This window comes from Cucurbita pepo, chromosome 2, assembly GCF_057944985.1.
Source record: "Cucurbita pepo subsp. pepo isolate OVF chromosome 2, ASM5794498v1, whole genome shotgun sequence".
In the NCBI taxonomy this organism is placed as follows: Eukaryota; Viridiplantae; Streptophyta; class Magnoliopsida; order Cucurbitales; family Cucurbitaceae; genus Cucurbita; species Cucurbita pepo.
In genome coordinates this window covers 14,185,566-14,213,161 of record NC_141799.1, presented here as the reverse complement: position 1 = coordinate 14,213,161, position 27,596 = coordinate 14,185,566, and the positions used below count along the sequence as shown (strand labels likewise).

Genomic DNA, 27,596 nt, shown 5'->3' with positions numbered 1-27,596 from the left:
ATGGAACGGATTACTTTGATGATCAAGATCAAGAGTAAAAAAAACTCGTGATTCAAATCACTCCACAAAAGACTTGATCAATACTTGAATGACTACAACATGCAAAGTTCTAAACATAAGAATTTGCAAAGAAAATCTTAGCTCTTAACAAAGATAAAAAAAAAAAAAAAAAAATTCTATACTTTTTAATTTCAAAATGTGATGTATCTAATCAAAGAAAAGAAGCTTTGTATAGCCTTTACAACCTTAATCTATGAGACACATCACTCTCAAATTAAATTGGCTAGTAAATAAGAAATATCAATGACCTCCATATTAAAATGACTAGTTAATAATGAAATATGGTAACCTATACCAGTTACAATATAACTGTAACTCCTATATTAAAAACTAGCTTAAATATGACAAATAAATATTTAAATTATAATTAAATAGTGCAATGAAATGTGCTTATTAGCCGATCATTGTACTAGTTCCATAAATTTAGTTGAGTTCATTAAATGCAATGTAAAGTACATTTAATGCATCTCTTTCTTGAAGCTCAACTTTGCACAACAGAGGTCTCTAACGTCTTCTAGAATTTTCTTTGATGAGCTCACCATAGCTTGAATATAAGTGTACAAAGTTTGTTGCAGCTTTTTGGCTTTCGTCCTTATAATTGGACCTTGAGATATGGAAATTCTTTGGTCGTGGTTCATACACTAGTGATAGCACGAAATAATTTAGGCTTCGAACTTATATATTCTTTCTTTCAATCATTGTTCTCTTTAAAAGAAGTGGATTCTTATTCCATTTATCTTTCGCATACTTTATCGTTTCATAATCATTTTGTTTTTTTAGTTTTCAGTTTAGAGTTTAGGGTCGATTTCTAAAACCTACACCTACTTTCTTTCGATTTCTATTTTATAACAACTCACGTTCATAATTCAAATGAGGATTTAGAATATGAATTCGATACCTGGGTGTCCCGACATTCTCTTACATCCCCTACGACATGGTCACGTTACTTACTTCTCGCTTCTAAGAGCGAAAACTATCCTCACATACCAATATCAGTTCTTCCACCCAACATACAATTACTCCAAGAAAAGCATATCTAGCTATGAAGTTCCAATGATTGAACCACAGAAAAAGAAAAAGAAGATGCACCTTGTTGGTATAGGTACCCACTTTCATTTTCTTTAAGTATTTCTTAGTCATCCTATTCTCAAGATCACTCTCATTCAGATGTAGTATCGGTTCATACCGCGTATCCCTCCTTTACTCAAATGTCATTTTCTATCTTGTTTGAATTTTTTGCCCCAAATTCGTGACAAGATGTTATTCCTATGCATATTTAGCTTTTATGAATTGGGGGAGTGCCCATAATTTTGGAATCCAAATATAAAAAAAGTGACTTTGATTTTGATACACATATTTGGGTTTGGGTTGCCATCCATCCATCCATCCAAATAGGGAAAGAATAATCTTATCCCTCTTCAAAAAGTTAATGCCTAAAGTGGGTTAGTCTAAGATTTGGTTTCTACTTATTTCTATTTTTCTATACAACAAAATTTATTCATATATTTTTGTTACCTTTATTCTTCTAACATAATTAAGATATGAGCTCATATATTAAGAACCTCAAAATCGCAGGCTCTTTTAGGTCGTTATTAGTGAATTTACCATGTCATCTCATCTCTATCTTCCAACGACGTTCTCCAAGAAAGCTTATGACTTTGTGCAAAGGATGGATGCTCTTCAAAACCCTATTCAATAAAGTCATATTTAAAAACGTGTCACTCGTTGGGATAAAAGATTTGAAGTAATATAACTCAATGGATTGAGATAATACAAAATGGGTAAGAAAAGCAAAAGGAAGGAAGTAGAAAAGAATATAGGAAAAGGAGGAAAGTTGTGCCCTATAAATAGAGGGTGTGTTTGAGTGTCCTAAAGCATCCCAAATTTGTAAACCCTTTCGCCTCAGCTGCTCTCTCCTGTTCTTTCCTATTTTGGGTTTGGAAAGTGGATTTAGAAGTGGTTGAGAGGGCTGTAATGGTGTAATGGTGATCATGTTGTTGCTGACAGAAGATAGAGAGCACAGATGGGGAGATGCAAATGCAAATCATCATAAACAAGATCAAAGGCATCTCTTTCCTTTGTGCTCTCTATTCTTCTGTCATCACCTTTAATTCAGCCCTCCAATCTCTTCTTTCTTCATCATATGCATATATTGAATCTTGTTTGATTTGTGTTATGAGGTTTCATAAATCTTCTTAAACTGTGTGATCCTACATTGGTTGGAGAGAGGAACAAAACATTCTTTGTAAGAGTGTGGAAACCTCTCCCTAAAAGACGTTTTAAAACCGTGAGGCTGACGGCAATATGTAATGAGCTAAACATGCTCTTAGTATTACTAAATGGGTCTACTAGCTAAACGTGATAATTTGCATATGACAAAAGAATCTAAATAATTATGTTCATGACATGTATTTGTAATTGAAAGTTATGTTATGAGATGATGTGAAGCATGACTTCCCTCCTATCCTAAAGGTTATTGGGTCATTCAAACCAAGCATGCCCCCAAGAAGAGCTCAAAATAGCCCCACAAGGAGGTAACAAGCCACGTTGTTTTAAAATTTGAATGAATTAGAAACATTGAAGTTTGATTGGGCATCAATTTTGCAGGGTGTTTCGCTGAAGTTCAAGGCCACCCAGTTCCTTCACCGACACATGATCTTACCCCAGCTGAACCACCCAAGGCTCTCCACTCTGTCGTACATCGTGCTCATATCAAGTCTTAACCTTCTCGAGCACCAGCTTTGTGTGTGTGTGTGTGTGTGTACTTAACATTGCACAGGCATATGGGTCAAAAATCAAAGACCATAAGAGGAGAAAGTACCTTGGGACAAGGCCATATGACTTGCTCGCCAACTACATCCCAATACTAACTGATAAAAGAGTGGCTAGAAAGGCATTGATCTTCATGGCTTTGGTGTGTGCATATGTTTGATAGCAATTTCTATCTCATTCTACAAAATGGGGTCTGACTCATCTAATCAATCAGTTATACCACTGCTTCCCACTAAGAAACTAGAACAGAGACTTCTATTTTATCATTTATCAAACTACACAGCCGTCTCCAACTGCTGGCTTTACAACTTACATTCAACTTTATTCAAAGTTCATAATTTTACATAATTTAGTGGTAATGAAAATGAAAAAGAAAAAGAAAAAGAAAAGAAGAAGAGAAAGCTAAGCTTGCTTTAAATTCTGCTACAAACATAATGCATTGGCACACAATTGAAAGGAGTTCAAAGACTTATCTTCAGTTCTTATGTTGCAGCCTCCCGCTTTCTGCACCGGCGTAGGGATCGATCTTCACATTTATGACTGCTGGATTTCGAGCAGAAAAGGACTCAGATAGTGCAGACTTCAGTTCTTCAGGCGTTTCGACATAGTATCCTTTGCCTCCAAAAGCTTCAATCATTTTGTGATAATTTGCTGATGGGACAAATGAGGTTGGTGCAGGGTCATGCTTATAGGGTCCGGTAATTTCTTGCGGTGTTCTCCGGTCACCACCATAGACACCGCCATTGTTGAAAACTATCACGACCACTGGCAACTGGTATCGAACAAGAGTCTGTTCAAAACCAGAAATATGTACAATGACATTAGCAAACACATGAAAAAAGAAAAAGACAAAAAAAGGAAAATGCTTTGACATTTACAGAACGAAAGCTCAAAAGTCATCTCGACTCGAAGTTGAATTGAAAAGACAGGCATAGAGACATTAGAAAAGAGGAAAGTAAAGAACCCAACTGTTTGTTTCTGAGATACCGAATGGATTATGTTTTGAGATTAGAATCAACACTGGCCCAATTAAAAGATTATAAGGAGTTCTTCAGAAAGAACACAAGAGAGACCTTCATTCTACTTGCAAAAAAGCCCTACTCAAAGTAAGATGTACAACTTTACAAACAGAAGTCAGATACAGAAACATCATCTAAAGCTTCAACAGAGGTTTAAAAAAAGTCCACAACCTACAAAGTTATATCACTTAAAAGCATAATCTTAACTTCAGATTTGAATGATGGCAAATCTGTATATAATACTATGGTACCTACTGTGAGATCCGCTAGGCTCGAAGGGAGTGGATTGTGAGGTCCCACATCAGTTGGGGAGGAGAAGAATGAAGCATTCTTTATAAGGGTGTGAAAACTACTCCCTAGCAGACGCGTTTTAAAAACCTTGAGGGGAAGTCCAAAAGGAAAAACCCAAATAGGACAATATCTGCTAGCGGTGAACTTGAGCCGTTACACCTACTTAGGATGTTAAATAATTTGAGGTCATCATAACAAGGGAGTAACACAGCCTACAAACATGTCCAAGAATAGTCCTGGAACTACTGATTGCCAGTGTCTACATGGTTTTTTGACCTCAGTCATACAGCTAAATGAAACATAGTAACGAACAAACAAACATTTCCAACCAAAAAGTAACCATTACTCGGGCAATATTTTGAGCCAACCACACCGAGTTTTGATATGCAGGGCACTCTTCAAATGGCTAATAGATCAGACACTGAACATAAAACCTTCTAATCAATTGCAATTATGAAAAGAAAGAGTAAAGGGGGGAATGAATACCTCAACTTCCATGGCGCTAAACCCGAATCCAGAATCGCCTTCCACAGCAACTACCAATCGATCGGGCGAAGCGACAGCAGCAGCAATGCAATAGCCCAAGCCAACCCCCATTGTACCCCATGTTCCTGCATCCAACCTGGTCCTTGGCTCAGTCTGAACCAAAACTGAGCGACCCACATCCATTGTATTGGCTCCTTCAGAGACCAATATGGGAGCAGGGCTACCAACAGCCGAGATTGCATCTCTAATGATCCTCATAGGAGTCATGAAATTGAACGGCACAACATCCCTCGCCAGCTGAACTTCCATTTTCGCCACATTGTCCCTTGCCTTCTGTGAAATGGCTTCAACCCACGGGTGAGACTTCCCAAGACAAAAGGGATCATCCTTAATCTCCTTGTTAATGGACTCCAATATCTGTTTTGCATCGCCAATCAAACCCAAATGGGGCTTTCTCAATTCAACCTCTTCCTTGCAAATATCAACCAAAATGAACTTCACATCCTTGGACCATTTAGGCGGCTCGCCAAAATGCAACAGCCAATTAAGCCGTGCCCCAACCACAAGCGCAACATCACACTTGCCAATCGCCAACGACCTAGCGGCTGTAGCCGCTAGCTCATGTGTATCTGGCAACAATCCTTTACCCATTGGAGTAGGAAGAAATGGAATCCCAGTGCTCTCCACAAGCTTCTTCAACGGCCCCTCAGCCCGAGCGATCGCCGCCCCTTTACCAAACACAATCAATGGCCGTTCAGCATGTTTCAGTAACGAAATCGCTTCCTCAATCTGCGAATTCAGAACTCTATGAATAACCTCGCGATGTGAAAATTCCTCCGCCGCAGCCAATAATCTCTCCGCCTCAGACTCGGAAACAGTCTGGTGCAAAACATCAGACGGAAGATCAAAATAGCATCCACCAGGCCGACCAGAAACGGCAGAATTAAGAACTCGAGCGACACAATTCGGAATCTCGGAAATATCCGTAGCCTTGACGGAAAATTTCGAAAAGGGCTTCACAGCCTCAATCTGATCAAGCTCCTGAAAATCACCACGGCCAAAATCCCTCTGATCACAAGAACCAGAGATCATCACAAGAGGCCAAGCATTAGCCATGGCGTTAGAAACCCCCGCAAGGCCATGAACACACCCAGGGCCAGAAACAGTAAGAAGCACACCAGGACGTCCCGTTAGATATCCATAAGCAGAAGCAGCATAGCCAGCCGATTGTTCGTTATGAAAGGCGATGAATCGGATTCCAAGAGAAACGGCGCGTGTTGCCAGAGAGGTAACAGGAATTCCGACGACACCAAACATCCGGTCGACACCGAAACGTGAGAGCGCCATGGCAGCGAGAACATTTCCGTCGATCGGACCATGAAATTTGAGGTCGGTTTTAACATCTCCGGCGGAATCCCCCATCGAAGCTCTGAGATTTTGCCGGTGGGAAGCAATGGAAGTGTGAGGAAGAGTGAGAAAAGGGCAAAAATAAAATATCTTAAATTTTAGACGTAAATGACGCGTGGATTTATAAACCCCCAGTACGGATTTTCCTACTGTTTTTTATGGACGATAATACCCTTCCGTGTTCGTAGGTTGTAAGCACAGAAGGACGAGGGTAATATGGGAATTGTCGAAATATTGAGCTTTCTTGGACTGATTGAACTTGAAGGTTGCAAATTTGCATTTTTATTTAATTAAATTTAAATAAATATTATTTTTTAGATTTCTCTTTAAAATATATATATATATATATATAATTTAAAATTTCATTTCTCCAAATAATTAAATTTAAATGTTGGCGAAAATCTAGGAATTTTTTAATTTTTTAATTTTACGCTGACGTGTACATAATTATTAACAAATATATTAATAAAAACATTGAAATAAAATATGCCAAATGGTTATTTTTGGAAAAGTATAAGAATTTGGAACTTCCTATGAAATGTTTGGATTAAGGAACATATGTCTTTATTTATTGATTAAATTAAAGTTTTGTCTACGAACATGTCACAGTCTCGTGGACCCGAGTATAGCTTTCTGCATAAGATATCAATTATTATCCAAAAAGTTGATAGTTCAATCATTCACTCTACAATATTTTCTTTTTATTTATACGTTTTTTTTTTTCTTTCTTAAATCTCGCAAGAGAATGTTAAAGTCATCCAGCGTCAAATCTGAATTTCAAATAATAATTCTGATCTTTGGCATAAGACGTCACATGTATTGACAAAATATAGTTTCGTGGGGAAAAATATCTTAATGTTGACGTACAAGGCATTTAATCGTCGTTACGGTCACATAATTTGTCTAAATTAAAGTTTAAGATGAACTAATTAATAAAAATAATAATTAATAAATAAGAAGTTTATAACCCTATGTTACACGCGCGTGCATGCTTTGTCTAAATAATACCGCACGTGCTCTGGTATTAATTTATTATAGTGGGGTTGTTTATTAATTATTTGCCACCTAATTCTTTATTACTATTTTTATTATTTTATACCTACCATGCTATTGGGCTGACGTGTATATGCATTAAAGTATTTGAAAATTGATTTTTTTTTTTTTTTTTTTTTATAAATTATTTTTTAGTGAAGGAAATTCTCCGCTCAGATGGAGGAGAGGAGTAAGATCAGTTTTTACCCGTTAAATAAATAGGACAGTGGATCGAGATTATATTCTCCATTTAAGAGCTTACTTCATTTTATTTTTATTGTTCGAGATACCTATTCTTCTATTTTTTTTCAAAAAATATTTTAGTGTAAATAAATATTTAAAAAATAATTTTTTTTCTTTATGGGGATAATGTTAATGTGAGGTAGGTTAGAAAAAGAAATATCGTTGAGGATAATGTAAAAAACCAAGTTATCTCGATTTTCTAAACCAAAAATTTATTTTTTTTTTTTTTATTGACTTGTTTGTCGTGTAACTATTTTTGAAAATTATCCTTGTAATAATTGATTTTTTTTTTTCTTTTTGAATATTGTTAATAAACTAGCAATATACATTGATTATTAATCGAAATATAACTCGATAATGTTTGAATCTATTAAGGAGAATTTCACATATGTCCATTCAACAATGGTACAATATTATTGCGTTTGGATACAAACTCTTTATAATTTTACATGAACGTCGCGTAAATTATTCACGATCTTTCATTTTTAGTTGTATTTGAATCGAAAATTTAACGAGGGTATGTATAATTAAAAGTATATTATAAAATAATAAGGTGGTGGTAAGGAGAAAAGAATATGAATTTGAATACCACCTCCACATTTAATAATGAAAAGAGGAATATAGTAGATGACAAAATAGCATTATTTAGAGTGGGTATGGGCTAACTTTTTGTGCCTATTTTTGATTTCATTTGGTCTCTTTCGTCTTAATTTCCAAAGAGACTGCGAGTTTGAAACAAAGTGTTATCCAAATTCCCCATCGAACGTGTGATTCGTAAAATAGTTATAAGGTACTAAAATTTTTTGTCGAATAAGTTCTGACCCATACGAAATGTATAGTGATTTCGATATTGTCTTAGAGAGAGACTTGTTGGGTTTAGACATGTCTGTGTAGATGTGAACTCTGACAAAGTTTTTTAGTGTTCCTTGGGTTTAGCTTTGGGTCTTTTTGTTTCGAGAGAATTCGAGCCATCAATGAAATACCACACTGGAAGAATTAGAGTTTTAACCTTGTATCAAGATGTACGTGCCAAAGAAGAGTCTCTAGTTGAGAGTTTCTATAGAGGGTAAGCCTCTCAAAAAGTATATGAGTCGAAAAAAGAATTTGGTATTAGAAATTAATATTTAAATCATGATCAAAATCTAATTTGGTAGTGAAAGGTAGGGTGTCTCAAATTTGACCATTTTGAAATTATGTGTGAAAAGTAACAATTTAATATTGTTTTGAGTCTCAATTTTCTCACATTGCTTAGCTTATCAAAAATAGCCTCCCCCAGGAATCCCTAATTTTTATTCTAAATTATGCATATTATAAGAGGGAAAAAAAGACCAACCTGAAAAGGATAATTTGATTCATTATTTATTTGGGGGTGGAGCAACATAAGTAGTAACCAGTGAATTGTAACTTATTTCCTTGGTGGTGAAGTGAACTCCAAACTAGGCCATTACCTCAAATATGGGATTGGGTCTAAGACTAAACTGAACACGATCCATCTTTTGCCTTATGATGGCTATACCTTCTAATTCTGTGATTATCTTTTTACTGTACTCAGTTGTAGTATGCTAATTTTATATCTCCTAGATAAGTGATTAATGAAATCCACAACGATTGAAGAGAGGAAACGAAGGGTGTAGAAACCTCTCCCTATCATCCGCGCTTTAAAACCTTGAGGGAAAGCTTGGAAGAAAAAGCCCAAAGAATACAACATGTACTAGCGGTGGACTTGACTTGTTATAAATGGTAGCAGAGCTAGACACCGGGTGGTGTGCCAGCGAGGACGCTAGTCCCGAAAGGGGACCAGACACTGGGCGGTGTGCCGGCGAGGAAGCGAGGATGCTGAGCACTAAAAGGGGGTAGATTGTGAGATACCACGTTGATAGGAGAGAGGAACAAAACATTTTTTATAAGGACGTGGAAACATCCAACATCTGAAGCCTTGGAATGGTCAAACGAGGGGATCGATCTACAAAGAAGATGGGGGGAAGAAAAGGCCCAAAATTAAGAGTAAAATTTTTCTGTATTTTATTTTGTAACTTTCTTGATAACTCTGAAAATCATTACCTGCGCTTCATTTCATTTCTTCCATAAGCTTTTTACTCTTTTGAAAATACACTTGAATATATAAATATATATAATGTAACAGTTACAAAATACAAATTACAAGGAAAATTGTTATATGATATTTCTAAATAAGTAGAGAAAAATAAGAAAAGACAAGAAGATGAAAAATCTCTACTCATTCCTCAATAAATTTGATTAATCCACTTGTGAATCGATTCACTGTTAAGTGGTACAATTACCCAAATTTAAAGGTATGGATTGGTTTCTTTCCTAATTTTTGTTATTGGTAATTTCCTTTCCTTTGTGTCTCGAGAACTTGAAATAGCTTCAATAACTATTAACATATTCTCTATTGGAAAAGAGTAAGGTATGAACTAGATGAGATCCCTCATTCTATCTATCAACAAATCAAAATTAAAAGGTATATAAACAGACCATTTCCTCTATGGTTTTAGATTGTCCTTCAGAAATGAGAAACCCCTCCCATTTGGATCTCTCTTATGGGGCCATAATCCTAGAAGTACTGCATTTGGGATCCACTCTCTTCAAACAAAAGCTATTTTTCAAAGGGATGAAGACCTGACTTGATCCAGTTTGTGTTGAGTAAAACCCCTTCTGAGAGAAGTTTTTGATGAAAGAAAAAGCTCTCCTGGTGGCTAAGTCGTTCGATCTTGGGGTCTAGCCACAGGTGGCTGCAAAACAAGGCCATATTGGCTAAGTGATGGCTGCGGCACTTTCCTCATGAGACTAACACCCTATGCCATAATAATATAGATCTCATCCTTTTGAGTGAGTCTCAAGTGGAGTTTTGAGAGGCACTACCAATAATTCATGGAAAACTATTTCCAACAGCCTCCCCTTTCTCTTGCACTTGGTTCATATGTTCAGCATTATCATATCATTTGAGGAACTTACTTGTAAATTCCATTTTAGTACCTTCTTCTGACAAATATCAAGCTTTCCCGAAGAACTTTGTGATTGTAGATTGCTTTGACCCATCAGATTGCAGACTTGAATTCTTTTTCGACTTACTTTTCGGCTTACCCGGAAGATTTCTCTTCCTTTTTCCAGGAGAAGCTTTGCTCTTGGTCGTCGTCGTCTTGCCCCTTGGACTGGACGACTTCGAAGCTTGGCCTGAAGAAATGTCAAAATTTCCCAAGAAAACATTCTTTTTAATATCATCTCTTGCAGGAAAAGTAAATGGCAATGGGCTATCTACAACTTTGCCCTGGAACTTGGGAAGGTTGTCCGGGAGAGTAGCAATATGTTCATAAAATTCAGTTTCTTGTTCATAGAAATTAGAAACTGCATCAACCACATTTCTCCCAGACCTGCTAATCAGCTCTAATATCTGATCCTGAGTCACCCATGCAGGCAAGCACTCACGAAGTTCCTGGATAATCTTCTTCTGCTCCTCGTCATTCAACACGGATCGATCGGTAGAACCAACTTCTTGCAGAGAAGACAACGCCATACTACTACCACATGTTTCTGATACAGTTTCCATCTCTTCCAAGTCCTCATTTACAGTCATTGTGGCACTTCCATCAATATCATCACTCATTTCTCCACGATGAAACCCTTTTAAGAATTCTTTTCTGTTGGCCATTTCATCAACGAAACCACCAAAATGCTTCCTAATCTTATCAGCATGCTTGCTATCAAGTTTATCAACATCCAAACCTACAGTGGGAACAACTCTTCTAGGCTTCAAAAACTTAACAAATTCCCTAATTTCATTATAGTTTGAATGTTCGCTATATGGCACCAAATGTATCTCAAGCGAATCCTTAGACCTCACTGAGAAGTTCTTGTGTTTCATCTCATAAGTCCACCCTGTTGGAACAAAACCAACAACCTTAGAATACCCCTTTTCCACCATTATATCATTCATTCTATCAAAATTAGGCCTAAAATAAGGCCAGCACTCACCCAAAACATTCCATCCAACAACATGAACATCACTTTCATTTTCATGCTCAGTAAACACCCCACTCTCACCACCATACCCCAAAATCCGTAAAACTTTCATTTTCCTAGCATCCACCATTATCTTACGATTACATCTACTTGCAATTTGAAGCAAAATTTTTTCCTTACCAATTACATAAGTTGCTATAAGGAAAAGAACACTCCCCATAGAACCCTTACTTTCACCTCCAATTTTTTGTATGATGTTTACAATATATTCAATAGACTCATCCTGAGAAGGAAAAATAAACTTCGGATTACAATAAGTAGTGTCCAAGAAAACTGCATCCGAGCCAATAAACGTTTTCAAAACAGGGTCGATTATCATAGAGTCACAAAACCGAAAATCCCCAGTATGAACATATCTCTCAAACTTTTCATCCGCACTAGGAATCTTAAACAAGAACTGCACCGCACCAGGACAATGGTTAGCATCAATAAGTATTACCTCACATCCATCGATTACCACAGGCTCCCGAAGCGGCAATGATTGAACAAACGGCAACGGGACTTTGAGAACTTCAAGCAAAAGGCGGGCGGTAACATCAGAGCAGAAGATGATACCCTTGCACCAAGTAGGGGAGAGACCGGCATAGTGATCGGAGTGAAAATGGGAAAGGAAATAGGAAACAGAGTACTCACCAGCGTGAGAAAATGCGTCGACGACGAAGCGGGATTTGGGAATGAGTTTGGATTGGGGGAAATCGGCCGGTAAAGGCGGCGGCCGGAATGGGAGCTTCAGAGGAGGAAGAGAGAGATTCAATTGCCGTGAAAAGGATTCAATGGCAGTGACGAAGGAGAGGGATGAGTCGATTGCTAAGGGTTTAGCGGTGGAAGATTCGGAAGCCATTAACCAGAGGCGTTGGCTCTGCGAAGAACCGCAATGAACTTTCGGAGTTTTCTATTTATATTATATGGGAAATTATAAGAACTCTTTCAAAAAAATAAAATTAAAATAATAATAAATAAATAAAGTTTTTTTTTATTAATTTTTTAATTTAGGTCAATTTAGCCTTAGTTTATAAATAAAAATGGAATATTTTTAATTTTATTTTCCTATTATAGGTTGCTAAATTTCTAATAATGCATAAATTTATAAATTTCCCTTCCATTTGTGTTTAAGATTAAACTAATAAATATGTCTTAAAGTAAAATGCTATATAATTGTGTAAAATTTTAAAAATTATGCAAAGTTTTTATTTTTATCCTTGAATTTTGAAGATAATAATTCATATTAAGAAATTTTCAATGGTTAGATCGGTATGTGTGAGATCGCACGCCCGTTGGAGAGGGGAACGAAATACTCCTTATAAGGGTGTGAAAACCTCTCCCCACTGGACGTTATTTTAAAACTGTGAGGCTAACAGCGACACGTAACGTGCAAAAGTAGATGGCTTGAGTTGTTACAGTAGGAGAACGAAGATGAGGGTGTGGAAACCTTTCCCTAGTAAACTTTAGTTTTAAAACCGTGAGGCTGACAGCGACACGTAACGTGCAAAAGCATACAACGAGACCTATATTTTGTGCATGAATTGATTTGACATGTTATAAAATGAATTTGTGGTAACTACATGTTGGGTGAGTGATCCACCAAGTTTGGGATGGATTGGTGTGGTTCCTCTACGACACCAGAATGTTGAACCATGAACGAAGAAAGGCATGAGAGAAAAGCATATTGGCTAGTGATTGTGAGGCCCCAATTCTTGACTGGAGGAGACACCAAATGCAGGTTTTTTCAGGTTGTCAAAGAGTTGAACAATAAAAATAGATGGCGAGTGCCTAATCGAATTGATCGGGTCATGTAGGAATGTAGGAACAAGGTTCAAGTCTACCGGTCTCTTAAGTAATTAGCTACCAAGGTCATTGAAAACGGCGATCGAGGTCGGGGAAGGCTAATTCTCAAACTCAATCCAATAATAGACGATGATCACCAAACAAAACAAATAACAATAAGAACAAAAAAACAACCAAAACTAGGAATTGAAAGGTTAAAAATATGATGATTGTTGTAATGGAATAGAAGATTAAGTAGTAGAATAGCTTTTCCATTGTTGTTCTTGCTATGAACTCGATCTCCATTGTTATTATTCTTCACTTGAGAAACGAATTTGTGAGGCAAAGTGAAAATTAGTGGTTCAAAATGAAGTTATGAAGATCCTCACCTTGAGATGTAAAGAATGGAAGATTTGATGGTGTTGGTGTTGATGCCTCCCAATGATGATACCCAAATGGAATGGCACCCACATTGTTCAAAAGCATTGAAAATGAAGAAGCTTGAGAGGGATTAGAATTGGGTTTGAGCTCATTTTGTTCGTCGGTGGTCACGACACCGTCCTCGGCTTCCTTACCGATTTTGAACTCCGACCTATGAGGGCGTGTCTGGGCATGAGGTAGTAGCATGGATTGGTAGTCAAGGCCGAGGCTCACGGAAGGGATAGGCAATGGAGGGAGCTCGTCAATTTCATCCTTGGCGGCGTTGAGCAACCAGTCCACCACCTTGCTCGGCTGGTTAAGACCGAGGCGATCTTGAAGATCGTAAAGCTGAATCGCGGTCGATATCGAAAGCCTAATACGCCTGTCGCGCAGCCCTCTTATGGTATAAACTTTGCTGTGTCGATCCTTGCCCCCGAATGCTCGCGACACGCGCACGATCCTCGGATCCTTTAGCCTAAGCCATGGTGTCACCGTCGATGAGCTCGATGAAGCTGCTATGCCGAGCATTAGATTATGAAGAGAATATGTAACATTTTGTTAATTAATACACAAAACCCTCAAAAACCCTAAGATCAAGAAGAACCCATTTCATGAAATCATTCATAGGACAATAAAATTTCTTGAAAACATTATTACAAACCCCATAAGGATTTGTTTGATATGAGCTGAAAAAAACACAAATTTTCTTAAAAGTTTCAATCTTTTTGTACTGATTGAACTAATTCTGCCAATTTCTTGAGTGATTTTCGAGATCAAATCAAATAAAGCTGAAGAACATAAGGAATTGGGTCAGTCACTTACGCATTAGCAGTGAACCCTTTTACGTGGTTGAGCTTCTAGGAAGGCTTGAAATTTGGAGACACAATTGATGAACTGCAAGCCTAGGTAGCTGTGGAATGTTGGGTTTCTTTATGGAAGGGCAAAGCTTTGGTTTTTATTTGCAGAGGTATCCAGCTTAGAAAAAAGAAGAAGATGCTGGAATTCAACCGACCATCCTCCATTGGAAAGCTAAAGCAATGGTTCGTACGCAGCCACATGGCTCGAATCGCTTTCGACTCGAATAATTGTACCACTCTTGACTTGATATTTAAAAAAACAAAACTTGCCTCTATATCGATTAGAAATTAACACGAGATGCAAATCATGTTACAAGAATTTGAGCATATAAGTGAGATCCTACCTTAGTTGGAGAGGAGAACGAAGTATTATTTATAAGGACGTAAAAACCTCTTTTTAACAGACGGTTTTAAAACCATGAGGCTGACGACGATACGAACGTGCCCAAGAGAACAATATCTACTAGACGTGAGCTTAGACTATTACAAATAGTACCAGAGCCAGACACTGGGCAGTGTGCGAGCAAGGATGCTGGGCTCCCAACAGGGGTGAATTGTGAGATCCCACATTAGTTGGAGAGGAGAACGAAGGCCAGCGAGGATGTTGGGCCTCCAAAGGGGTAGATTGTGAGATCTCACGTCGGTTGGAGAAGAGAACGAAACATTCCTTATAAGCATGTGGAAGCCTCTCCCTAACAAATGCATTTCAAAACCATGAGCCTGACGACGATACATAATGGGTCTATCCTATCACATGGACTTTAAAACCGTGAGGCCGATGACATTACCACATTTGCACACAAAACATCTGGCTCGGTTACCGATCAAGTTAAGCGTTTAGGGTTAGCGATAATTGAATAGAGAACACAAAGCATTGTGAAAAAGAAGAGAAAAGAGGATTGAAAGATGGTTAATTATATGAACAGGGGACCATTTGGTGGTGCACATTTTTGAAAAGTAGTGAGTAAAGCTTTATCGACAACTACAAAAGGTTTGGGTGAAGGGGTATGGTATCACATGCACGCCTTGTACCAAGAGAAATTTAGTTGGATGTGCATCATGTGATCATCAGCAAATCCTGAACATAATCACAATTAATCCTTAGTATCATCATCTTAGTGCCAATAATACAAAAGGGTATCTAAAAAAACACACCTAGAGAGAGAGAGAGAATGAACAGATATTAATATATATCAGTCCATGATAGATACATAGATAGGTAGGTATTGAGATAAACAATGAATGTGTAGATGAGGGACCATTATTGGCTTCATATTTCCTTGTCAAACACCAAAAAATTGGACAACTCAAGCTTTTGGTGCAGAGAGATATGCATGGGCACCTAAACTTGGCAAGTATGATTTTCAGACTCTTAACAACTGACACACACATCCATATTAGATTTCATGTAATTAATCACTTTCTTAAACCCTTTCGTGTTCTATTTTGTAACAGTTCAAGCTCATTGCTAGCAGATATTGTCCGTTTTGACTCGTTACATATCATCGTCAGACTCACGATTTTGAAATGTGTTTCCCCACCCTTATAAGGAATGCTTCGTTCCCCTTCTAAAGGTGTAGAAATCTTTCCTTAATCACTTTTGATTGTTACAAAGAAATGATTGTAATAAGACTAATCTCGAGATACAAAAGTTACGAAGTGTTCAAAAGAATTGATAGTTATTACGTTTCTTTGTAAGCTTGAAGTAATCCTATGTTAGGTGCCTCCTAAGAAGTATATGAGTGAGAACAAGACATATTGAAATGACTCGTGTTGATCTACGGAGATAATCTTTGTTCTTATAAGCAGTTCAAGACAAGTAGGTAATGTGATACTGTTGTAGGAGACGTAGGAAAACGTCGGAGTTATTAGGTGATAAATCTAGATTTGAAATGGTGGTACGAATCTCGAGTATGAAGCATTACACTTTAGTTTTAAAATCGAAAACAACAATAAGAGAAAATCAATATGAAAAATATAAAGGGTTTGGATGAGGGCATATGAAGAAGCAATAAAGAGCAGACATTTTGTTTTCTTTTTAGGCAAACAAAGCGCAGTGTTCATTAATGTTTGTAAGAAAACAACAAAAAGAGAAGGATGAATTAAATGAAATAAAGTGTTAAGGATTTTAGGGTTTTGGATAATGTTATGAAGAAGGGTATGAATTATTGGTGATTTTGTTGTTGAACACACTCAATCTTCTTCAGCTCTGTTGAGGAACTGATATCTATAAAAGGGGAAGAACAGATTTGATGATATCAATGGGTATTCAATGAGGAAGAGAGAGATACCCATTTGTTTCAGTATTGCATGCTTCCACAAACGCAGACACTCTACACAACAGCCCAAATTAGACTTTATTGCTATTGTCACTCCCTAAATGCTTCACTTTAATTCTCCCAACATTATTTGTTATGTTTGGGAGGCAACCGTCCGGGTTGTCGGGAATCGGATTCTTATGGATGTTAAAACAAAAACTCGATCAATCCAATCAAAACCAAATAAATTTATAGTTTAAATATATGAAAACTTTATCTTGTAGGTCGTCATGTGAGATCTCGATCTCATACTGGTTGGATGGAGAATAAAACATTTGTTATAAAAATGTGAAAACCTCTCCTAGTAGACGCGTCTTAAAATTGTAAAGCTGACGGTAATGTGTAACGAACCAAAACGGATAATATTTGCTAGCGGTGAGATTGAGCTGTTACAAATGATATCAAAGCCGATCACTGAAAGGTGTGCCAATGAGGTCGTTGGTAGCCAAAAGAGTGGATTGTGAGATCTCACATTGGTTAGTGAGGGGAACGACGCATTTCTTATAAGAGCCTGGAAATCTCTCACTAGTTAAGGCGTTTTAAACCTGAGGTTGACGACAATATGTAACGGGTCAAAGCGGACAATATCTACTAGTGGTGGGGTTGAACTGTTACAGATGGTATCAGAGTCTGTCACCGAAAGGTGTGCCCCAACGAGGATGCTGGCCCCCATAATAAACCTTTATTTTGTTTTGCCTTTTCTTTTTTTTCTCTATTCTTATATTTTATCGACCCAAATTTATAAATCTAATAAAATTGAAATGTTCGCGAATATTTCCTCTTTTTATATGTGTTTCGATTCTCGAGTTAGTTAGCCCATGAACCAACTTCTCATAATAAATGGATTGGTCTTGGGTTCCTTACGCCATCCTACCCAATGAATTACTAGTGGTGGGGTTGAACAGTTACAAATGATATCAGAGTCAGTAATCGAAAGGTGTGCCAACGAGAACGCTAACCCCTAAAGGGGTGGATTGTGAGATCTCACATTGATTGAAGAGAGGAACGAAGCATTACTTATAAGAGCATGAAAATCTCTTTCTAGTAGACGTGTTTTAAAACCGTAAAGTTAACGGCTATATATTCAAATGGAAGAATTGATAGCGGTGGCATTTGCAGGGATATGCCTAACTTTCTTTCTTTTTGGTCCCTAAAGATGAATGTCAATTCATTTAATACAAAAGAATTTGCTTGTCAACTTGCTGTGCTTCTTACACCTTTCAAAATTACCCATAGAAAAGATGTCAAATGGTTGATGAAAAGGAATGATAATCATCCAAAACCATGTGATAAAAGTCCCAAGATGAACTTCCTTCTGATATAGGCTTTTGACCAAAAGGGTTTTCTCCCACGTACTTCTGTACATTTTCAGCTTCAGCCAAGCCTTCTAGGTAATTTCTAAGATCGCCTCCTGTTCCTGCCACACACACACACTCACACCACAGCCAGCATGATTCTCAAACTTAAAAGGAAACACAACTTTAGCTTTGTAAAAACACTTTTCAAATGAATTGTCGTGTCTATGTTAGGAATCACAGATTTCCACAATGGTATGATGTTGTCCACTTTGAGCATAAACTCTTACGGTTATGCTTTGGGCCCCAGAAGGCCTCGTACTAATGGACATGTATTCCTGACTCATTCCAAACACATTCTACAAATGTAAACACAAAATGTAATTTTGAACTCACCTAATGAATTATCTTTGTCATCCAGATATGTGTAAGAATGTGGGAAAACTGCAGTATGTGGCTGCAAGAATCAACGGTTAGCAAATGACAAGATTAGGCCATCCATTACTAATGAGAATAGAGAAGATAAAACGTGATCGAAACATCAAGGCCATCCGTTGATTATAATCTTTAATGATCGGAAAAGTTAACTGAACATACAGAATTAAGCAACGCTTTGTACGGAGAATCGTCCAGCAACACCGTGTTGGACTCGTTATATTCTCCCCGTTCCCATGGAAGATTCGGATCCTGCTTCCCCCAAACTCTCCTCAGTTGCTTGAAAACTAGAGGTTTGTGTTTGTTTTCGAGAGTATTAAATCTTGAAGCAGTGCAGTGCGAAAGATCCTGTAAAAGTGAATCCATAAAGCAATGCCTCTCATACTATATTAAAATACAGAGTTACGTTGTGCTGAATGCGAATTATATAGAGCACCAATGGAGAGTACGAATACAATTTCAAAAAAGAACTTTTTAAGTGAGTTTTTTTTTATTCCTCACCCAACAAAATAATAATTTGTGCTTCAGGTCTCCTATCAAATAATCAACCATTCTCTGTACATTCTTCCTTCAAAGCATTAAGAGGCTTAATTACTTCTTTGATATAGTTCCAATAAGAGATTAATAACATGTGAAACACAATTAACTCAACAATACCCGTTTCTTGATGACCATATGCCAACTTCAAATCGCTCAAAGCAGAACTTCATGAAATCTAAATAAGAAGGTCTTTTGAAAACTGAAATTTTCAAAATCAGAATTAAATTTAGATAGAGATAGAATTTGCATTGAACTTGGTTAATATAAAATGTTGATCAATTCTCACCAGCACGTCGAGCAATATTAATGTCTGCTTTCCGGTCCTTGGGAGGAGGAGATACAATATCAACAAGCACACCATTAATATCAAGAATGAGAAGCTTTTTTCTCATCTGATAGCGTGGTGGTCGTGAAAGTGGAGGTTTGAATATCGACAAGCCATTAGCTTCTTCATGGACGATACCAAGCGCACGCTGTTGGAAACTACCAGCTACTACTTCAGCATTACTTCGACCAAAATGTCTAGAGGATGACATTTTACTCAAATCTTGGGCACAACTCAGAACGCCCTTTTCATGTAGTTTATTATCCGGATTCTGCGAATCATCAGGGAACTTCAACATTGTCGGCCTATTTGTTCCCCCTTCTTCCACCACAACAAATTCGACTCACCAAACTGCATTGCACACAAATGAAACATTTAAATGACTGTTATCTACCCAGCTGTCAACTTCTATTATGATATGATTTGACGGTCATCAAGTAGAGTCCATCACTCATCACTTTGTCATCTAAAACTAAAATAAGCATCGACAATAAGAGTTTAGAATGTACTTTTCAGGGTAGACTTTAAGAAAGTCATTCATACCACAATTTGACATCTTTCATGGTGTCGTCTAAAATTATAATGATGGTAAAAAATGATGATGAAAAAAAAAAAAAAATTGGCACCTACTCTGTTTCTAAACTTTCCGCTCATATATTTGAAGTTCAAGATAATGTATGCTAACAACAGTTATCCAACATTACAAATTGAAAGAACTCAGCCAAACAAACAAAAAGAGAAAATAGAATCCATGAAAGTCTCAACAAAATAATTTTACAACCACAAAGGTTCAACATGGACCTGTTGAACACTGTCATAAGCCCTATTCTCTAGGACCAAGACCTATTCTCAAGGTCTTTTTTTGGCTTGTTAGTTTATCTTTAGGTTTAACAGAAGGCTATATAATGCCATTCTTTCTGCTGTTGAAATCATCAAGTTTTGAGTGTCATATTGTATGTCTTGAATAACTTTGGTGTTGTGAGTACATTTGTTCCGCTTTCGGCGCACAACAAGTGGTATCAGAGCATTGTTGTGGTATTTGGGGGTATTGTGAAAGTTTGGGCCTCATCGACCATTAGACGTGCTCACAATCGTGTTTATTCTCTTGAAAATCAGTTTTCAAGAATTGTGTTTTTGAGTTACATCCAGATTAATTATTGCAAATGGCCGAACCATCACGACGTGGATCGAGAGTGTGGAGTTCCAATCTCGAAGTAGAAAAATTTGATGGAACCAATAATTTTGGTGTTTGGCGAGGCGAAGTTAGCGATTTGCTGGTCATGCAAGACCTCGATGTTTCTCTCCAAGAGGAGATGCCTGAAGACATGACAGAAGCAGAATGGACAAAATTAAATCGGCAAGCCTGTGGAATTATTCGATCCTGTCTTGGCAAGGATCAGAAATATCCATTTATGAAGGTTACCATGGCGAAAGAATTATGGGACAAGCTTGAAGCGAAATATATGAAGAAGAGTGTGGAAAATAAACTCTATTTGAAGAAGAAACTCTTCCGTTTTGACTACAAGGAAGGTATCTCAATGGCTGAGCATTTGGATGATTTTAACAAAATCATCACTGATTTGCTCAATCTTGATGTTAAGATTGATGACGAGGACAAGGCGTTGTTGTTATTAAACTCTTTGCCGGAATCCTACGAGTTTTTAGTAACAACCCTACTACATGGAATCACTAATATTGATTTTGAAGATGTTTCAAATGCCTTAATAAACAATGAGATGCGAAAGAAGGAAAAGGAGACGTATCAAAACTCTAGCTCAAATGTTCTCACTGCTCATGGAAGAACTTCTACCTGGAAAAGGAACGAATGTGGAGAGTCTCGATTAAAGTCGAGAGGTAGATCTGATAATTGGAGAAAACTTGATAAAAATGAGTGTGCATATTGTCGACAGAAAGGCCATTGGAAAAAAGATTGTTCGATCTTAAAAGAGAAGGGGTCGAAGTCCAATGTGGTTAAAGATGACGACACTGATACAGATGATGCCTTGACAATCTCCTTATCAGCCAGCCAAACCATGGAATGGATTCTTGATTCTGGGTGCTCCTATCATATGTGTCCCAACAAAGAGATGTTTTTGGACTTCAAAAAGTTCAATGGTGGAGTTGTCTATATGGGCAATGATAGTACTTGCAAGATAATGGGAATCGGCTCAGTACAAATCAAGATGTTTGATGGGGTTATACGAAAACTCAAAGATGTGAGGTATGTTCCTGACTTGAAGAAAAACTTGATTTCACTTGGCGTTTTGGATGCGAGTGGTTATCGCATCATTTTGGAAGGAGGGAATTTGAAAGTAGCTCGTGGAGCTTTGGTGGCAATTACAGGAACTAGAAGAGGTAGCATATACTACCTCAACGGAACCACAATAATTGGGCATGCTGCTATGGCAAGTTCGAAAGAACAAGACATATCGAAATTATGGCACATGCGACTCGGGCATGCTGGTGAGAAGGCGCTTCAGACATTGGTGAACCAAGGAGTCCTTAAGGGTGCCACAACTGGAAAAATTGATTTCTGTGAACATTGTATATTTGGTAAACAAAAAAATGTGAAGTTTGGTACAGCTATACACCAAACAAAGGGTATTTTGGATTATGTTCACACCGATGTATGGGGTCCCACAAAGAATGTCTCATTGGGAGGAAAGAGGTGGTTTGTCACCTTTATTGATGACTACTCGAAGAGAGTTTGGATGTATCCCATGAGGCACAAAAACGAGGTTCTCCAAATCTTCCTAGAGTGGAAGAAAATGGTAGAGAATCAGACGGATAGGAAAATCAAAAAGCTGAGATCAGACAACGGGGGAGAATATACTTATGATCCATTCCTTAAAGTATGCCGAGATGAAGGGATCGTTCGACACTTCACTGTTCCTGGTAAGCCACAACAAAATGGAGTTGCTGAGAGAATGAACCAGACATTAATAGAGAAGGTTCGATGCATATTGTCTCAAGCAGGATTGAGTAAGGCATTTTGGGCTGAGGCTCTCAGTTATGCAGTTCACTTGGTGAATCGTTTACCTGTTTCTGGAAACGGTGGGAGAACTCCGCTTGAGGTATGGTCAGGTAGTCCTGTTAGTGATTATGATAAATTGCATGTGTTTGGGTGTCCTGCTTATTATCATGTGACAAACTCAAAACTGGATCCTAGAGCAAAAAAAGCCAAGTTTATGGGCTTTAGCAAAGGTGTGAAGGGCTATAGGTTATGGTGTCCAGAAACAAGTAAAATTGTTAATAGTCGAGATGTGACATTCGATGAGTCTGGAATGTTTTTGCAGAAAATTGAAAATAATGACGAGGCATTGAAGCAGGTGGAGAAGGTGGTGTTCTCTCCTGATGTGGTTGCTCCTACCGAAGAACCTATTGATCAGGTAAATAATAACTTTGATGTCTTAGAACAAAAAGAGCAAAGTCTTGAGGAGCAAAGCCTTGTGAATGAAAGAGTGGAGGAACCTGAGTCAATCGCCAAGAATAGACCACGAAGGGTAATTCGAAAACCTGCAAGGTTTGATGATACGATAGCATATGCTTCCAAGTAGTTGGACAACAACATTTAGTATGCAGATTGAAGAAATCTTTGTATGGGCTGAAGCAATCCCCTCGCCAATGGTATAAAAGGTTTGATCATTTCATGGTAGAGCATATGTATACTCATAGTCAATTTGACCATTGTGTGTATTATCGGTGTCTCGATGATGGATCGTTTATCTATTTGCTCTTATATGTTGATGATATGTTAATTGCTTCAAAGAGACAGATGGAGATTGATAAGCTCAAAGATGAGCTTTCTAAAACATTTGAAATGAAAGACTTAGGCAATGCAAAGAAAATACTTGGAATGGAGATAGAGCGAGATCGGAAAAAAGGTACAGTCTGGTTGACTCAGTCTCAATATCTACGCAAGGTATTGTCAAGATTTAGTTTGAATAATTCAACCAAACCCGTTAGTACTCCACTTGCTCCTCATTTCAAGCTTAGTGCTTCCATGTGTCCAAGTTCTGATGATGACAAAAGGTATATGGAGAACATTCCTTATACAAATGCTGTTGGTGCGTTGATGTATGCTATGGTGTGTACTCGACCTGATCTTTCACACGCAGTAAGCATGGTGAGTCGTTATATGCATAATCCTGGTAAAGAGCATTGGCAGGCTGTAAAATGGATTCTTAGGTACATTCTTGGCACTATTGATGTTGGTATTAAGTTTCAAAAACAAGAAATGTTTAAGCTTGACAATCGTGTAGCTGGTTATGTGGATTCTGATTATGCTGGTGATTTGGATAAGCGACGATCTACTACGGGTTATTTATTTACTATGGCTGGTGGACCTGTTTGTTGGCGTTCAACATTGCAGTCTACTGTTGCATTGTCTACCACTGAAGCAGAGTATATGGCAGTAACAGAAGCTTTTAAAGAAGCTATTTGGATGCATGGTTTGATCAATGACTTGGGTATTTTGCAGGAACATATAGATGTATTTTGTGATAGCCAGAGCGCTATTTGCTTGTCAAAAAATCAAGTCCATCATGCTCGTACAAAACACATTGATGTCCGTTTTCACTTTATTCGAGAAATTATTAGCAAAGGGGATATTCGGTTATTAAAAATTGGAACAGCTGATAACCCTGCTGATATGTTGACAAAGGTTATCACTCGTGAAAAGTTCTGGCATTGTTTAGATTTCATCAACGTCGGAAGGGAGTAGTGTGTTGACATGGTAGCAACCAAATTAGCTATAACTTGGAGATCTTATGACAAGGTGGAGATTGTTGAACACTGTCATAAGCCCTATTCTCTAGGACCAAGACCTATTCTCAAGGTCTTTTTTTGGCTTGTTAGTTTATCTTTAGGTTTAACAGAAGGCTATATAATGCCATTCTTTCTGCTGTTGAAATCATCAAGTTTTGAGTGTCATATTGTATGTCTTGAATAACTTTGGTGTTGTGAGTACATTTGTTCCGCTTTCGGCGCACAACAGGACCCACATAAACTTTTATGCCAATTCCATACAAACGTTAGTAATATCAAGCACAATTGCATAGACAAACTCTACAAAAATGCAATCTCAGAAAAAAAAAATTCAAAAACTTGAATAAGCAAACAAAAATAAGTTTTGATAGAATACTATCAAGGATATCCCATTTACAATTGGAAGGATAAACATTGCAACTACGTTTGAGAGGTATAGTTCTCTCCTTCCAATTCACGTAACCAAAGCCAACCTAAGACATCTCCTCCCTCTACCTTGTATTGATTATAACACAACTACAAAATAGAGGACCCACATATCACACAGAACCATATTTATCTCACAACTTTCATGCCAACTAGCATTTTGTTATTCACATAAAAACAACCCAATACCCAACTGAAAGGCTCACAAGTCTTCTCCTAGCATACATGTAACAACGTGGTGGATGTCAATACCTGCAAAGAGAATCACTTTGTCCTCAAGGTGAAAAGTTAATTATTGTTGCTGTATCCATTCAAGGCTCTCACGGAATCTTCCTCCACACTTAATCCTTCCGATACATGCACCAAGACCATACCATAGGTAGATAGCAAATAGTAATTGAGCTGGAGGGCAAGCAACATTCCCCACTTGTTCTTGTTTTGTGAATGGCTCATAAAACCTGGGTGCTAGTTTCTCATTCTCTCAAGCAGCAACCTTATCTAAAAGGCTATTGCATCAAGTAAATTGAATCCCCAACTTTGAATTCCATATCCCTACAATACTAGTCTACTTGGTTCCACATAATTTGCTAAGCTTTGGACAGCTAGACCCAAAAGTCATCTCGGGAAATATCTTATCCTCGCAACAAATGATCAATAGAAGCAATAGCAAAAACTAAAAGACAATCTATTCTTGGGCCCAGGCTGGTATTGCATTTAAACAATTGGTCAATAGAAGAAATAGAAAAATTTATCTAGAAGCTTGAAGACTCAAAAATTGTCAGCAGGAAATCTGCTAATAAATAGACTCAATTTCATAGTTACAGAAATTTCAAACACAACCTTAATTCAACTGATTGCTTTTTCTAAGGCTCCATCTTCTGATTATCTCTTATGAAAAATAACTGAGAAACTAAAATTAGAAACCAAAGAACACAATTTAATTTGAATTTAGAATGCATAAGACACAAACTGCCGTTTGCGCTAGAAGTAAATACCTTGTTTTGCTCGAGTTCAACCTTTCCCATATCCACAAGAGTGAAACGATATCAGAACCACCTTATGTGAGAGAAGATAAAAGAAGAGAGTTTAAAGCTGCCTTAGTGTATCAAACAACCTGCCTTCTTTGTATACTTGCACTTCCCTTTTCTATCAAGTCCCAACCAAGATTCCAGCACTTCACACTCCGATGTTACGTGTTAATTCCTAACTTCATAACCTAAAAAAACGATAATGAAGAAGAATATATGGGTATGAGGACTCATGGCCTGAATCTCACCAACAGTTTTGACTTCCATCTCTTTCTCCTCTGCTATTTCCTTTCCCTTTTGCCACTTAAATCCAGAAATGCACTCTTATTTTGAGTCTAAGATCTAAGAAGTGCATCGGCTCTTAACCGCAAAGTCTGCCACGTTTGAACTGACAAATATTTGGAACATGATTGTTTTAGCTCATAACCAGTCAGTAACTATCCTGAGTTATAATATCCTGTTTGCTGGTTTTTTTTTAGCTAGTTCTACAACTAGCTAAGTATCAAATCCAATAATAGCTTACTCCAATTTTCACAAAAACTGAATTCAGAAAGGATAGGAAAAATAACCGCCAAATGCAACTACAGTACTAACCAGTTTACTGTACTCGCTATGTCAAACAATATTTTGTAACCGTATGTGCATGAACAAATACCATATACTGTAAAGACAATCTTGCGTCAGATTTTTGAAGATGAACATGCAGAGAAATTGCACCTTTTAAACAATATAAATGACAGAGAGAGCAATCTGATAAGGATATAAGATAACGGTGCAAGAGGTTTCTTAAGAATCTTCAGTTCAACGCCTGAAAGTCGGTGTGGACACTACAATCCCAACCTATTATTACCTAAAATTTTAGGGATCACATCCGCCTAGTCTTTCGATTTCATCTCCTCAGACATCGTAGCATGTCCGAAGAGGAACAATTATTTTAATGTCCTTCATTATACCAAGACTCCAGCAACCTATTAAGCAATCATCTAGCAAAAACTCAGCATGAGATCACGTTTTGCCCCAAACAAATGGCAGGTACAACTTCAATTTAAAAACAACAACAATAACAACAGAAGTGATTGCTACAAAGGCCCAAACTAACGAAAAATCACATAAATCCCTAATAATAGAAAATCATCGGAAAAGTTACCGCTTCCTCAATCGTATCAGACTGGTGCAGAACGTTACTCAATTTTCGCTCAGCCGATCAAACTCGGAAAACTGTAATAAATCAAAGCAACGGGAAGAAAACCGAAAGCGTGATATGAAGGAAAACGAATCGGGAAGAAGCGAAATCAGAATGAGAGAGAGAGAGAGAGAGAGAGAGAGAGAGAGTGAGTGATGGAGATGAAATTTGTAGAGATTGAGAAATTCTTGGGGGAGGTTTAGAGATCGGAGCGGAGGAATGTTGAGCGGAGGAATGTTGAGCGGAGGAGGCGGCCCATTCTCGGAATTTAATAACGAACGCTTGAGAAGTACGTCATGTGGGCATCAATTTATATTCAAAAAACGCCCCGGTTTTTACCGTTGCCAAAAACGCCTTATTACCAATTTCCCCATCAAATCGTTTCTATCCTGCTGCCTTAAAATAGAGATTTTACTATTATTATTATTCTCATTTTCTTACTCAACGAAATAAAGAGTTGATGAGTTGAAAAGAAAAATTAAAAAAAAAAAAAAAAAAAATTTGAGCACTCTGTTCGAGGAATTTATAGGCCTCTGAGAGGAGTCTCTGTGTTGTATTTGTTCAAAGAGATAATTGTTGGGAGAAAAGTCCCGCCGTGAGAGTCCCACATTGGTTGTAGGGGAGAATGAAATACGCTTTATAAAGGTGTGGAAACCTTTTCTAGCAGACTCATTTCAAAGTTCGAGAGGAAAAGCCTAAAGATGACAATATCCGTTAGCGGTGAATTTGGGCCATTACAAATGGTATCAGAGTCAACACCAATGTACCAGCGAGGTGAATTTGGGCCATTACAAATGGTATCAGAGTCAACACCAATGTACCAGCGAGGAGGCTTTTCTCCAAAGGGAGTAGACACAAGGCAGTGTGCCAGTAAGGATGCTAGGTCT

At 37.6% G+C, this 27,596-nt stretch overlaps 4 protein-coding genes across 4 annotated transcripts; all 4 read right to left on the bottom strand.

Moving 5' to 3' along the window:
• Positions 1-3,069: 3,069 nt before the first annotated feature.
• On the bottom strand, positions 3,070-6,134 carry LOC111788701 (2-hydroxyacyl-CoA lyase). The gene is made up of 2 exons (XM_023669145.2): positions 4,629-6,134; positions 3,070-3,622 (listed from the first exon to the last, which is right to left on the bottom strand). Exons 1-2 carry the CDS (start codon positions 6,048-6,050, stop codon positions 3,308-3,310), a joined length of 1,737 nt encoding a protein of 578 aa, XP_023524913.2. The 5' UTR covers positions 6,051-6,134; the 3' UTR covers positions 3,070-3,307.
• A 3,398-nt stretch (positions 6,135-9,532) lies between these two features.
• Positions 9,533-12,236, bottom strand: LOC111787710 (DNA ligase 6). The gene has a single exon (XM_023667741.2). The coding sequence runs from the start codon at positions 12,190-12,192 to the stop codon at positions 10,324-10,326; it is 1,869 nt and encodes a 622-aa protein (XP_023523509.2). The 5' UTR covers positions 12,193-12,236; the 3' UTR covers positions 9,533-10,323.
• A 988-nt stretch (positions 12,237-13,224) lies between these two features.
• Positions 13,225-14,608, bottom strand: LOC111789078 (transcription factor TCP13). The gene is made up of 2 exons (XM_023669721.2): positions 14,358-14,608; positions 13,225-14,047 (listed from the first exon to the last, which is right to left on the bottom strand). The coding sequence occupies exons 1-2, from the start codon at positions 14,359-14,361 to the stop codon at positions 13,470-13,472; spliced, it is 582 nt and encodes a 193-aa protein (XP_023525489.2). The 5' UTR covers positions 14,362-14,608; the 3' UTR covers positions 13,225-13,469.
• A 3,155-nt stretch (positions 14,609-17,763) lies between these two features.
• LOC111788583 (putative FCP1 homology domain-containing protein C1271.03c) lies at positions 17,764-27,012 on the bottom strand. The gene is made up of 7 exons (XM_023668964.2): positions 26,674-27,012; positions 19,267-19,656; positions 19,098-19,179; positions 18,942-19,008; positions 18,603-18,788; positions 18,402-18,462; positions 17,764-18,127 (listed from the first exon to the last, which is right to left on the bottom strand). The coding sequence occupies exons 2-7, from the start codon at positions 19,601-19,603 to the stop codon at positions 17,955-17,957; spliced, it is 906 nt and encodes a 301-aa protein (XP_023524732.2). The 5' UTR covers positions 19,604-19,656; positions 26,674-27,012; the 3' UTR covers positions 17,764-17,954.
• Between the last annotated feature and the right edge of the window lie 584 nt (positions 27,013-27,596).

Coding starts and splice junctions, on each gene's coding strand:
- LOC111788583 (XM_023668964.2), bottom strand. CDS start 19,603: ATGTTGAAGTTCCCTGATGATTCGCAGAATCCGGATAATAAACTACAT. Junction 19,009..19,097: donor ATATGGTCATCAAGAAACGG/GTATTGTTGAGT, acceptor AATGCTTTGAAG/GAAGAATGTACAGAGAATGG. Junction 18,789..18,941: donor ACAAATTATTATTTTGTTGG/GTGAGGAATAAA, acceptor TCACTTTTACAG/GATCTTTCGCACTGCACTGC.
- LOC111788701 (XM_023669145.2), bottom strand. CDS start 6,050: ATGGGGGATTCCGCCGGAGATGTTAAAACCGACCTCAAATTTCATGGT. Junction 3,623..4,628: donor TTAGCGCCATGGAAGTTGAG/GTATTCATTCCC, acceptor GGTTTTGAACAG/ACTCTTGTTCGATACCAGTT.
- LOC111787710 (XM_023667741.2), bottom strand. CDS start 12,192: ATGGCTTCCGAATCTTCCACCGCTAAACCCTTAGCAATCGACTCATCC.